This window comes from Garra rufa, chromosome 17 (assembly GCF_049309525.1).
Source record: "Garra rufa chromosome 17, GarRuf1.0, whole genome shotgun sequence".
Taxonomy (NCBI): Eukaryota; Metazoa; Chordata; class Actinopteri; order Cypriniformes; family Cyprinidae; genus Garra; species Garra rufa.
Genome location: NC_133377.1, coordinates 8,062,538 through 8,075,299, shown reverse-complemented (window position 1 = coordinate 8,075,299; position 12,762 = coordinate 8,062,538). Strand labels below are relative to the sequence as shown.

At 38.1% G+C, this 12,762-nt stretch overlaps 1 protein-coding gene across 1 annotated transcript; it reads right to left on the bottom strand.

Moving 5' to 3' along the window:
• Window positions 1–3,375: 3,375 nt before the first annotated feature.
• On the bottom strand, window positions 3,376–12,315 carry nrsn1l (neurensin 1-like). Its single transcript, XM_073822244.1, has 3 exons — window positions 12,180–12,315; window positions 8,140–8,328; window positions 3,376–4,930 (listed from the first exon to the last, which is right to left on the bottom strand). The coding sequence occupies exons 2-3, from the start codon at window positions 8,317–8,319 to the stop codon at window positions 4,529–4,531; spliced, it is 582 nt and encodes a 193-aa protein (XP_073678345.1). The 5' UTR covers window positions 8,320–8,328; window positions 12,180–12,315; the 3' UTR covers window positions 3,376–4,528.
• Window positions 12,316–12,762: the final 447 nt, after the last annotated feature.

Below are 12,762 nucleotides of genomic sequence, written 5' to 3'. Positions count from 1 at the left end.
CACCATCTCGTCGCTGTTGGGGTATCCACAGTCCTTAACTAACAGTTTCAGTTCCGTGACAAAGTGTTCAAAAGTTTCCCCATCACCTTGTGTTTTCTCATGGAAACGATATCTTGCATATATTGGGTTAGACTTTGGTGTGAGGTACGCGGTGTACTTATCGTAGTATGTTTGTAGTTTCTTCGCGTCGTCATCTGTTAGTGTCCATGTGTTGAAAATGTCACGCCCTTTTTCCCCGATCCATAGGAGGAGATAGCTGCATTTTTCCTGTTCGCGTTTCTCCCGTAGAGGTCCGGAGAATATTAGCTCCGCATGCTGCTTGAAACGCCGCCACGCTTCCGGTAAGTTAACTGATTCCCAATCCATCTTGGGTGCTGGGACGCCGAAACTATCCATCTTTCTTTCGGGACGTGAGTACTGTCTTCTATTCTGACACCATGTAATGTTTGCTCACTGGCTAAACTATATTTTAGATGTAATAACTGGAGCAGACACGGAGCTCTCTTTGCTACAAGCTTTTATTTCCCTTGCTCTCTCTCATCTCTCTGGATCTGAGACTTGCCCGAGGGCTACAGTGCCATCTTCAGGACATAACGTAACAGTCAGGATGTTACATATCTCTCGGGTATTTGGTGTGCTTTTGGCTTTTAAACATTTCACTTGCAAAAATAAGAATGGAAAGATGCCTATGGATGAATAATATTTCCTAAAGACCCACGTCTTTGTTCTCTCCACTTCAGCCCTGATTCCTTTGAGGCCTTTAGTAGAGCACAGCTACTGAAAGAGCTTACAAACGGCAGAGACAAGAAACTCTAGATTCCATCCTGGCAGGATGTAAACATGCCGATGCTTGTCATGATGCCGCAGCCACTGAAGCAGTTTCTCAGCATGGATTTCACTTGATATCTGGGGCGTTTAGACTCTTTGTAGGGAAAAATCAATGGTATGGCATTTGGTTCCAGCCTACGCTTATATCCATCGCCACCTGTAAGCTCTTTCAGTAGCTGTTTTCATCGTATTAGTATTTTATTTTCAGAGTTGCGTTGCAGTAAAAATAGTATCAGGAAGCGCCAGTAGCTCACCGAGCACAACCGGCAGTCTAAAATATGTATAAAACGATTCAAATATAGAGGTTTTATACTATATATGTCAGTATATAATAGGGGTGGGAATCTTCAGGCACTTCACGATCCGATCCGATTCCGATTCTGGGAGTCACGATCCGATTCCAAAACGATTCTTGATCTACATTTTTTCCCCAATTAATTCTTCTGCTGTGCAAATACAACTTTACAATTTTAAAAACATGTAAAATTGCAGTTTCTATGCTTTTTGTTTATAGTTCGAATCTCTGTAAAAGTAGGTGTGTCAATCTTCACTGGTTTCAAGATTCAATTTAATTTAATTACTGTTTTCATTAACAACTAAATATCACGATGGTCACATTCTCAGTTTTCAATAGTACTGCACATGGCTACATTTTCATATTTGTTTTATATCAAATTTAATTTGGGCCAACTTTACTTTATTTTTTAAATTATGTAAGCAAGGTACTTTTTAAAACAATTACTTATTTAAAATAAGTTTTCTTCAGGTATCCGAAAGTTTACAGACAATAGTTTTTCTTTTTTCCTCAGCATTACTGCCATTTTATTATTACTGATGAGATCATAGACAGGCAGCTTTAACAGGCTGCATTCAAACTAATGCACAGCAGTGGCAAGAGGTGACACTTTTATTTACCAGGTATGCTGAGTGCTAAAACCACCAGTAATACCAAAAATAATAATATCTTTACATTATTTAGACACCAATAAAATCAGAGACGAAATCATATTTTAATATTTCCTCTTTTTCCTGTTTATTATTATTTTTAAAAAATATATATCCATTTTATATAGGCTATTTTTTCTGTGGACTTTATTGTGGAAATTATGAAAATATACATATTATATATAATATACAAAAATACAATACATTTTTGGCAATCAGGATCTGGCAGCAACAGCGCGTTTTTCCGCTTGGGCGAGCGCTTCGCGGACAGCTTACCCCACGAATGTAATCACGCGCACGCCAGCAAAACAGAATGCGCATCAATTCTGAGGAGTCAAGGAAGATGCGGAGAATCTGCTTGCCCAGAAGATTCAAATAAGGGATTCATTTATAAGCATGTTTATATTATTTAACACGTGAACGCATTCTCTCTGACAGCCTGGGTATGCAGAGCATTAGCAGCTTACTGTATATGGACGGAGCGCCACTGATGCACAGATCTATTTCAATATATCAGATGTTTTGACCTGCTCTGAAAACATAACTGACTGTATGTACAGTTTCGTTTGAAACTATTCCAAAATGCAAGTGCATTTAACCGCGTCCGCAATCGAGCGAACAAATACAAAGCGCACGTGAGTCTGTCAGTGCAACAGTTTCTTGCATTCCAGACGGCAGAAATGAACGCATATCTAACGTAAAACACGGCGGATGGAAGCACACTGTCAAGCAATGCGCACGTGTCTCACAGTGCAGATTCTGTGCGCTGTAGCCAGCCGCGTGTCTAGCGCGCACACGTGCCATATGCAGAAAAAAAAAAAGCTCAGAATCGATTCTGAAATATTAGGAATCGATTCAGAATCGTTGAAGAGAGAATCGCGATGCATCGATGCATCGATTTTTTCTCCCACCCCTAGTATATAAAGTCATACCAGGGGTTACCTTTAATATTGAGAATTATTTTTAGATACCCCATACCACTAAACCCTAACCCCAACATGAAAAGAATGCATATAGGCCGGTCATCCTGAGCGGTAGGGCATATTTGCAGCACACCCAGGCACCCATCAACACGTAGTAGCGTTCATTCAGTGTGGCTTTTCTAAACAAACGTGTTAACAACCTGCCAACACATTACAGGCATCAAGCACATGACCTAAAGCTGAAGACAAACAACATTTCTTCCCTTCTCACTCTTGTTTTCTCAATACGTTTAGAGTGAGCGATTCTTGATGATGGCTGTACATGTGTGGAGCGCTGGTTAATTGATTGTTAACAGCCCACGTACTGTGAGCTATGACTGTTATATGAGGGAAGGTGACTCACAGCGAGCCCTCGCAAGAGGGAGAAAGCGGTTTAGTGGAAGCAGAGAACAGGGCTGGGATGAGTCATTGCTGCTTCCTGCATCTATTTACAGTCACTCCAACTGCCTACCCATAGACAATATGAAAAGAGACGGCCGGTTTTACAAAGGATCACACCTTTCTGAGTGTTGTTTCCTTTCATTTACACCATCAATGAATGAAAAGGTGTCAATGAAGTACATGATCTTTCAGAATAATAATAGTCATAATAATAATAATACACAGAAAGTCAAGTGGATTGAGTATGCTGATATTGATTTATTGGGCTCGTTTAGACAGGAGCATTTATATACATTAACATGAGACAATAAGACTAGACAATAATGGTGTTGCGTACAGTAAATCCCATTTAGTCTTTCACGTTCTACAACTGCAGCTGATAAAAAGGTAAAGGGCAAAAATGCAGCGAGAACAAAACTATTACCTGATATTTTATGCATAAGAGCAGAATATCTGATAGGAAAGATATCAGGGATCCTGAAACAGAGACAGTGAGAGTAGGTTTGTGCCAGATTGTGCATATTATTATGACAGTGTTTGCAAGGCAGCGCTGTATTGATATTGCTCAAACATTCTGGATAGGGTTCTAAACTAATAAGCGCTTCCTGAATTAAGTCAACCTGAACAACTTAACATCAGACTCCATCAAACTTGTGTTTAGAATCTTCAGCATTCAGAATCCAACAGCGATGACATTCTAAATTCCAACTGGTTTTGTATTTGCATATTTGCATACTGAATTGTGATTGGTCTTTTGCTTTAAATGTTTATCTATTTATAATTTTTAATATATTAAATACGTTTAGGGTAAGATTTTTTCAGAGGTTTGCAAGTCTGCATTTATTTGATTAAAAATACTGTAAAAACTATAATTCTGTAAAATATTATTACAATTTAAAGTAACTGCTTTCTATTTTAATATATTTTCAAATGTAATGTATTCCTGTGATGGAAAAGCAGAATTTTCAGCATGATTACTCCAGCCTTCAGTGTTACACGATCCTTCAGAAATCATTCTAATATGCTGATTTGCTAATGAATAGAAAGTTAAGAATATAAAAGTCTGTCAGTTTAAATGCATCCTCGCTGAATGAAAAAGAAAAGAGAAAGACACTTGCTGACCCCAATCTAGAACTTTCTATTACTGCCTTGCAACCACTTAGTGGCTTTTCTTTTGATCAATACTGATATACAAAAATACAAAAATTATTTAGACGATAACTATACAAGTGCAGGACAACAGATGCCACAGGTACTTGTCAATTGACTTCTCTTAGCACATAATTATCAAACACGAATAAGACACTCCCAAATTTCTTATTGAAATAAACAAGGAGCTTTTGTGGATCACATCGACAGCACTCTTGAACGGGCATTGTCACGCAGCTCTTTTACGAGCACTGCTGAACTTTATCATCCCTAGCGAGAGGAGATACTCCTCCTTCACTAGAGACCGGGCTGGGAGACTTCATTACAGGGTCTGCTGGGCTTCTCATTGCACTCGGGACTCTGGTTCCCCCCTTCCGTTCTCCTCTTGACTCTTCCTGTTTTATGGGAGTTGTGGAGAAGTTAGACATTAGGATGCCACCTGCCATTAGAACCCCACCCAGAGTGAGAAGCCCAGTCCCGACCAGCACGCATATGTGAAGCGAGCGATTGTGACGCATGGCCTGGCGATCCACGAAGAGCAGTTCTCCTTCACCGAAAGCCTCAATGCGAGTGGGGATGGAATAGCCCACTGTCATGACCACCAGACCCACTGAAAGGAGCACGACTCCAATGGCAAGTGTGACCTAAGAGTGAAAAAATTTGATTTAGTTTAGTGTTGTGGTTGCTTGATGTGATTGACATTTGGTTATGTGAATCTGAAAGTGAATTACTGCTGATATTCGATATTTTAGGCAATGCATATCTTCAGTGGTATTCATTTTGATAATGAAAGATTTCAAAAAATGTACCAGGCTTGACACCTTCTGAAAAATCAGAGATGGCAAAATGGAATCATAAATCATAAAAACACATATACCAACATATATTACAGCTGCATAAGACAATAAAATCTTTAAAGGTATAAAGACTAGTTTGGCTTAATTTAACATAAATGATGTCTCTTACTGAAATATGTAGTAGAAAACCCATGAAAGATTTTCATTATTTAAAAAAAAACCCCATTGTTTTATACATATTTTGGACTATGTGGTCGCCATTATTTTGATGATGTCAAATGGTTGCGCTGAGTGAGCTACTGGTGCTACCTGTTGGTATTTTTACTGCAGCACAACTTGGAAAATAAAATACTGATACGATGACCACAGCTATTTAAAGAGCTTGCAGGTGAGGATGGATATAAGCATAGGCATAGCATTTCCCCCACAAGGAGTCTAAATGCTATTAGATATCGAGTAAAATCCGTGCAGAGAAGCTCCTTCAGTGGCTGCGGCATCATAAGCGTCGGCATGTTTACATCCTGCCAGGATGGCATCTAGCGTTTCTTGTCCCTGCCGTTCGTAAGCTCTTTTACTAGCTGTGGTCAACTAAAAGCCTCAAAGGCATCAGGGCTGAAGTGGAGAGAGCGAAGACGCAGGTCTTTAGGAAGTTTTATTGGTCCACAGGCATCTTCTCATTCTTTTCTCCTTTTCTTATTGATAGAAAGAATTACATCACTTGTCTTGTTGACCTTCGACTGAAAATTACAACCAAACGACGCACAATGTGGCATCGTATTAGTCGTTTTGCGGTAAAAATAGCGAAAGGTAGCGCCAGTTGCTCACAGAGTGCAGCCATTTTACGTCAATGAAATAATGGCGCCCCCGATAGTCCAAAATATGTATTAAACAATGTAGACTTTTTAAAATAACGTAAGTCTTTCATGGGTTTTCTACTACATATATCAGTTAGAGACATCATTTACGTTATATTAAACCATAATTGTCTAAATACCCTGGGTTCCCTTTAACATCAATGGAACCATTTCATTCTATTCGATAGTATAGAAAACGGTTTTTCAGATGATTAAAATGTTCTTCATACTAAGAAAAAAAATATTCAAAAGTTCACTTCCAGAACAAAAATTTACAGATAATTTACTCACCCCCTTGTCCTCCAAGATGATCATGCTTTTTTTCTTCAGTCGTCAAGAAATTGTTTTTTCAGGCAAACACTTCAGGATTTTTCTCTATATAGTGGACTTTAATGGTGCCCGCGAATTTGAACTTCCAAAATGCAGTTTAAATGCAGCTTAAACGAGGAGCCGAGGCCGAGGAAGAAGGGCCTTATCTAGGGAAACGTTTGGTTATTTTCTAAAACAAATATGTTCATCTTGTCTAGCTCTGCGTGAACTTTGTGCATTCATGACAGTTAGGGTAAAATCGAAAAACTCACATATAATTTTCCTACATCGCTGCAAAAGTACTGACCCAGTGTTTACAAAGTGAACACGCATAAAGGGTCAAACACCAAAAAAAGGTAAAACAGCGATGTAGGACGATTTTGTAGGACGAAGTTGGATGAGAAGTTGGGGAGTTTTTCGACATACCCTAACTGTCATGCACCAGAATGCACATGCATGGTTAGACAAGACAAGCATTTGAGGTTAAAAAGTACATTAATTGTCAATTTTTTTTTTTTTTTTTTTTTTTAGAAAATAACCGATCGTTTAGCTAGACAAGACCCCTCTTCCTCGGCTGGGATTGTTTAGAGCCCTTTGAAGCTGCATTTAAACTGCATTTCGGAAGTTAAAACCTGGGGCACCATAGAAGTCCACTATATGGAGAATATTCCTGAAATGTTTTTCTCAATAAACAATTTTGTCATGACTGAAAAAAGAAAGAGATGAACATTTTGGATGACAAAGGGCTGAGTAAATTATCTACAAATTTTTTGTTCTGGAAGTGAACTTCTCCTTTAAAGACTGTTCATTAAAAGGTTATTTTTGGAACCACAAAATGGTTCTTCTATGGCATTTGTGATGATAAATGCTTTATGGAACCTTTATTTTTAAGACTGTATAGTGGGAAAATGTTCTTTAGATTCTTAAAATGTTCTTCATGCTAAAAAAACTGGGAAACTGGGAATCCAAAATGGTTCTTCTATGGCAAGGATGTCCAAACCAGTTCATGGAGGGCCAATGTCCTGCAGCGTTCAGCTCCAGTCCTACCTAAAGGTCCACTGAAGTGCTTTGAATCATACAGTGACAATTTCGACTGACACAGGAAGACAGGGCAGGACATAACCAGCAGTTCCGCCCCCTTTTTCAAAGCTTGGGCCAGAGCCGTTGAGATTAGTAAAGCCGCATTTGATAATGTATGACAGCCACAATCTCATCCATATCACTATAAAATATAGTATTCTGTGTAGAATTCAATGGGTCCAATACGTTTTGTGATCCGCTCTGTGCTATCGTGTCTCTGGACAGGAGCAGACTGTGTGCGCATTGTGGCGACTCGTGACACAGCGTGAAACCAGACTTCTTTCACCCCAGTGGAAAGCATATTTACTGTCTGAATCATTCCTTATCCCCTATATAGTGCACTACGTGCCATTCATCGTACAGAAAATACTAATTCTGTGAACAAGTGACCAATTTCAGCCGCAGCTTCTGCGTCTATTTATAGTGTAGAGGGTGGGACGCTTCAGATTCTAGAGAGCATTTGATTGGACAGAAAGTTTGATGAGAAGCTGAAGTGCAGGGTGATGTCATCAAAATCGTTGAGAGACTAAGTTTTTAATGCTTATATTTTGTAAATTAGAATTTTGTAATTGTTTTGAAACACTCTAGCTTATAGTTAACCTTAAGGCTAACTGATTTCATGGGGACTTTAAACCTGAACCAACTAATCAAAGTCTTCAGACTTACTAAAAACTTCCTGGCAAGAGTGTTGAAGCTAAACTCTACAGGATGTTGGCCCTACAATAACAGGTTTGGACACTACTGCTAAGGCATCACTGCCAAACCAGTCTTTTGGAAACTTTATTTTTAAGAGCATCTGGTTCTCTCTGATACCTTCCAGAAGCTTGAGCTCCACCGCAGTGGTGATCTCTGGCCCTGAAAGTCCTCCTGCTGCTCCCTCATTGAGGCTGTGCACTCCTCGTAGAAATGGTGTAAATAGGAGCGCACTCCGAAAACATGACAGCCGGAGTCAACGGCGTGACTGGACCCACAAAACTCGGAGCAAGAGGCCATCTCTCAGACCTGTGATTACAATCACACATCATTACAACAAACAAAAGACATTGTGAAATATTAAAGAAAGCAGTTCTTAATCTTCTGAGTTTTTAATAATTATAATTTTGAGTTTCCTGAATGTTTCAATGTGACCTCAAACCCTCTAAGCCTGTTATTTTTTCAGTTTTAGATCAAATGTGAGCATGGACCACAAGACCAGTGTGAAATTGAGATTTATACATCATCTAAGGACAGTATTTGGCTGAGATATAACTATTTGAAAATCTGGAATCTGAGGGTGGAAAAAAAAGAAAAATCAAATTGCCTTTAAAGTTGCTCAAATGAAGTTCTTAGCAATGCATATTACTAAACAAATTTAAGTTTTAATATATTTACGGTAGGAAATGTACAAAATATCTTCATGGAACATGATCTTTACTTAATATACTATTGTTTGAAAGAAAAATCAATAATTTTTACCCATACAATGTGTTTTTGGCTATTGCTACAAATATAGGCTACCTGTGCTACTTAAGACTGGTTTTGTGGTCCAGGGTCACAAATATAGACTATTTTTTTCCACCACAGCCCATTTTCTCTAGTCATGTAGCACCATTAAAAATATAAATATAAATAAATGTATAAATATAAATAAAAAAGCATGCCTTTTTTTGCATAGACAGCCAACTTTTATTAAAAATCAATCTTGCCAATGTTGAATTGCCCCTTTAAACTAACACTCAGCTATCCTTTTGTTTATTAATTCTCACACACAGTTTTAATAAGTGCAGTTTTTACTTTTTTGAATGTCAGCAGTATCCAAGCCTGCTAAAGCTGTTTTCTTCAAACTGAAAAACCACCCACTGATGAATCACTATCTCTTACCAAGACATAAACACTCCATTATGTCAACTACACTCAAGAGCATCATAAGTAATTATATTTATACGCACTATAGTTTGCATGCTATACTTCCATAGATTAGTTCATAGTATTACCAAACCATACTTAATAATAACTTAACTGTATAGACTACTAAACTACAGCCTAGCCTTAAGTTTTGTATTAAAATGCAGTTTAAACAAATAGTTTATATGCTCTGTAATTAGGTTTAATCAAGCCCTTCATATTCTGAATACTCAGGAGGCACTGTGAATGCTTCATTAGCTAAAACTGAATATCATAATAATGAACACAGAGGCTTAAAAAGAGAAAAATGCAAATAAGTTCATAAATCATTTGCAGATTAGCCATTCATATGCAAGCCAGGGCACAAGTTTTAGTGGTCTTAATAAATTCACTTGCAAAGAAAAAAAAAAACGGAAGTTTATATATGTATATATATACACATATATACAGTCAAGCCCGAAATTATTCATTCCCCTGGCAAATTCTGACTTAAAGTTACTTTTATTCAACCAGCAGCTGACACAGGCTTCTCCCAAAAGATAATAAGACGATGTACAAGAGGCATCATTGTGGGGAAAAAAATATTTCTCAGATTTTATTTACATTTGAACAAAAACCTACCCTTTGCAAACTGTCACAGTCAATGGGAAAATCCAAAGTTCTATAGCATTCCAAATAGTCCAAGCTGTTCTAAAGCATTCTAATTACCCTGATTCATTGGGAACAGCTGTTTTAAACTCAACTCAACAGATGAAAAACAGAAGCTCTCTGCTGTTGGTCATGGCTAGTCATGGCTAAGACAAAGGAGCTCACTGAGGACCTGCGGCTGTGCATTGTGGCTGCTCACAAGTCAGGAAAGGGCTATAAGACCATATCTAAATGTTTTGAAGTTCCAGTGGCTACAGTGCAAAGTATTATTAAAAAATACAAGACGTTTCTCACCGTGAAAAATCTCAGAGGACGTGGTCGGAAGCCAAAAGTGACACCTGTGCTGGCCAGGAGGATAGTAAAAAAGGTAAAAAAAGGAACCAAGGATCACCACCAAGGCCATCCTGATGAATCTGGGCTCTGCTGGTGGCAACATCTCAAGGCAGACAGTCCATCGGACACTGCACACCGCTGGGTTCCACGGACACAGACCAAGGAGGACACCACTTCTCCAGATAAGGCATACAAAAGCCCGCTTGGCCTTTGCAAATGCTCATCTGGACAAAGAAGAAGTCTTCTGGTCTTCTGTTTTATGGTCAGATGAAACAAAAATTGAATTGTTTGGCCACAATGATGTAGCCTTCATTTGGCGTAAAACAGGAGAAGCCTTCAACCCTAAGAACACCATCCCCATTGTCAAACATGGTGGTGGGAACCTAATGTTTTGGGGATGTTTTTCAGTCGGTGGACCAGGGAACATAATCACAGTAAACGGCACCATGAAAAAGGAGCAATACATCAAAATTCTCAACAATAACATCAGGCAGTCTGCAGAGAAACTTGGCCTTGGGCACCAGTGGACATTTCAGCACGACAACGACCCAAAACACACAGCAAAATTGGTGAAGAAATGGTTAGCAGACAAAAACATTAACGTTTTGTGGTCCAGCCCGAGTCCTGACTTAAATCCAATCGAGAATCCGTGGAGGGAGCTAAAGATCAGGGTGATGGCAAGGAGATCCTCCAATGTGAAAGAGTTGGAGCTCATCGCTAAAGATGAAATGGGCAAAAATACCAGTGGAGACATGCAAAAAGCTGGTCAGCAATTATAGGGAGCGTTTGATTGCTGTAATAGCCAATAAAGTCTTTTCTATTTTGTATATGAATAATTTTGGACATGACACTTTTTGTTCAAATGTTAACAAAAGATGAGTAATAATTTTTCCACAATGATGCCTCTTGTACATCGTCTTATTGTCTTCTGGTAGAAGCTTGTGTCATTTATAATAAAACAAACTGAATAAAAGTAACTTAAGTCAGAATGTGCCAGGGGTATAATTTCGGGCTTGACTGTATATGTTTTAATAGCATTTCCACACGTTTCTGTAACTAAAAAGATTATCACAAGGAATTATTCATCCAGAGCTCATATTTAGTGGTAAACAGTAGCCCAGAAATGGAGTTGGACTGAGGAGGTAGCCATAGCAACAACAGCAGACCGCAAGATCATTATCAGACAATTATATCAGCGAACATAAAATAGCTCATGATTTATCATAAAGTGGATTCATATTTCACAAAACCTTAAAAAGTCTCCTGTCTAACCGTGCTAAGGACGGCAAAACAACTTTAAAAGACCTCAAGAGACTGAAATGTACTAATGCCAAAAGTCGACTCTCTTTAAATCCATTAGTAGCCCATATTTTGCACACTAAATGGTCTGTGCATGCAGGGAATCGATGAATATCATATATGTTTACATTCTGCTTATTAGAAACACAACCATCTACAGTGACAAAAGTGCAGATGAGAATGACTTAACCCACTACTGCATGTTTATGACAATACTTCCGCAGCAAATATCCATCACACAATGTAAACTCTGCTTCCGTGAAATTCAAAACACTTAAGACATTGTCTTATATATCTACGATCAAACCCAATGTTTTATAAGCACACGTTTATGCAAATAGGGTTGTACAGAATCGTTACATTTACTGCGATTAAATCAAGCGGAGAGATGCTGAAATATCGGCGACAGCAATAAACATGTCAATAAACGCAAAGTCAGTAAAGAGGATTTAACGAGTCCGCGTAATTTTATAAATCACAATGGCAACGGAACATTAAAACGCCACAGGCAAAGGATATTGCAGATACGTCGCTATTAAAACTCATTTAAATGACATCCCTCATATTATGCTCATTTTCATAGTCGGTTTATGATACGGCGCTTGCCAAGCAAAACGATGCATCTGTGCAAACGTATCTTATTGTTTTTTAATATAAGATAGGTCAAATAAATTAGGCTACTAGCCTACCGAATGTTCAGTAATCGATCCTTGTTGCTTGTTTTCGTGTCTTCATCAGCCTAAGTTTACATTTGCTGGAGTACGCACAATGCGCATGCGCGGCTGGTCTTCACAGCATTTACACACGGTATATGCTCTTTGTAGTTTTATTTACAAACTGCGACATTTCTGTAAAAAAGAAATAATATTAATGAAATGAAAAATAGACCTGCACAACTACTCATCCATTATGTATGCGTACACTACAAGTCAAAATTTTTTAAACAGTTTTTTAATGTAACAGAAGTCTCTTTCTGCTCACCAAGCCTGCATTTATTTGATCCAAAGCACAAGAACAAAGCGTAAAATTTTTAAATATTTGTACTACTAAAATAACTGCTTTCTATTTGAATATATTTTAAAATGTAATTTATTTCGGTGATCAAAGCTATTTTCAGCATCATTACTTCAGTCTTTAGTGTCACATGATCCTTCAGAAATCATTCTAATATGCTCATTTGCTATTCAAGAAACATTTTTCATTATTATTTATATCAATATTAAAAACACTTGTGTATTTTTTTCGGGATTCTTTTATGAGTTGAAAGATCTA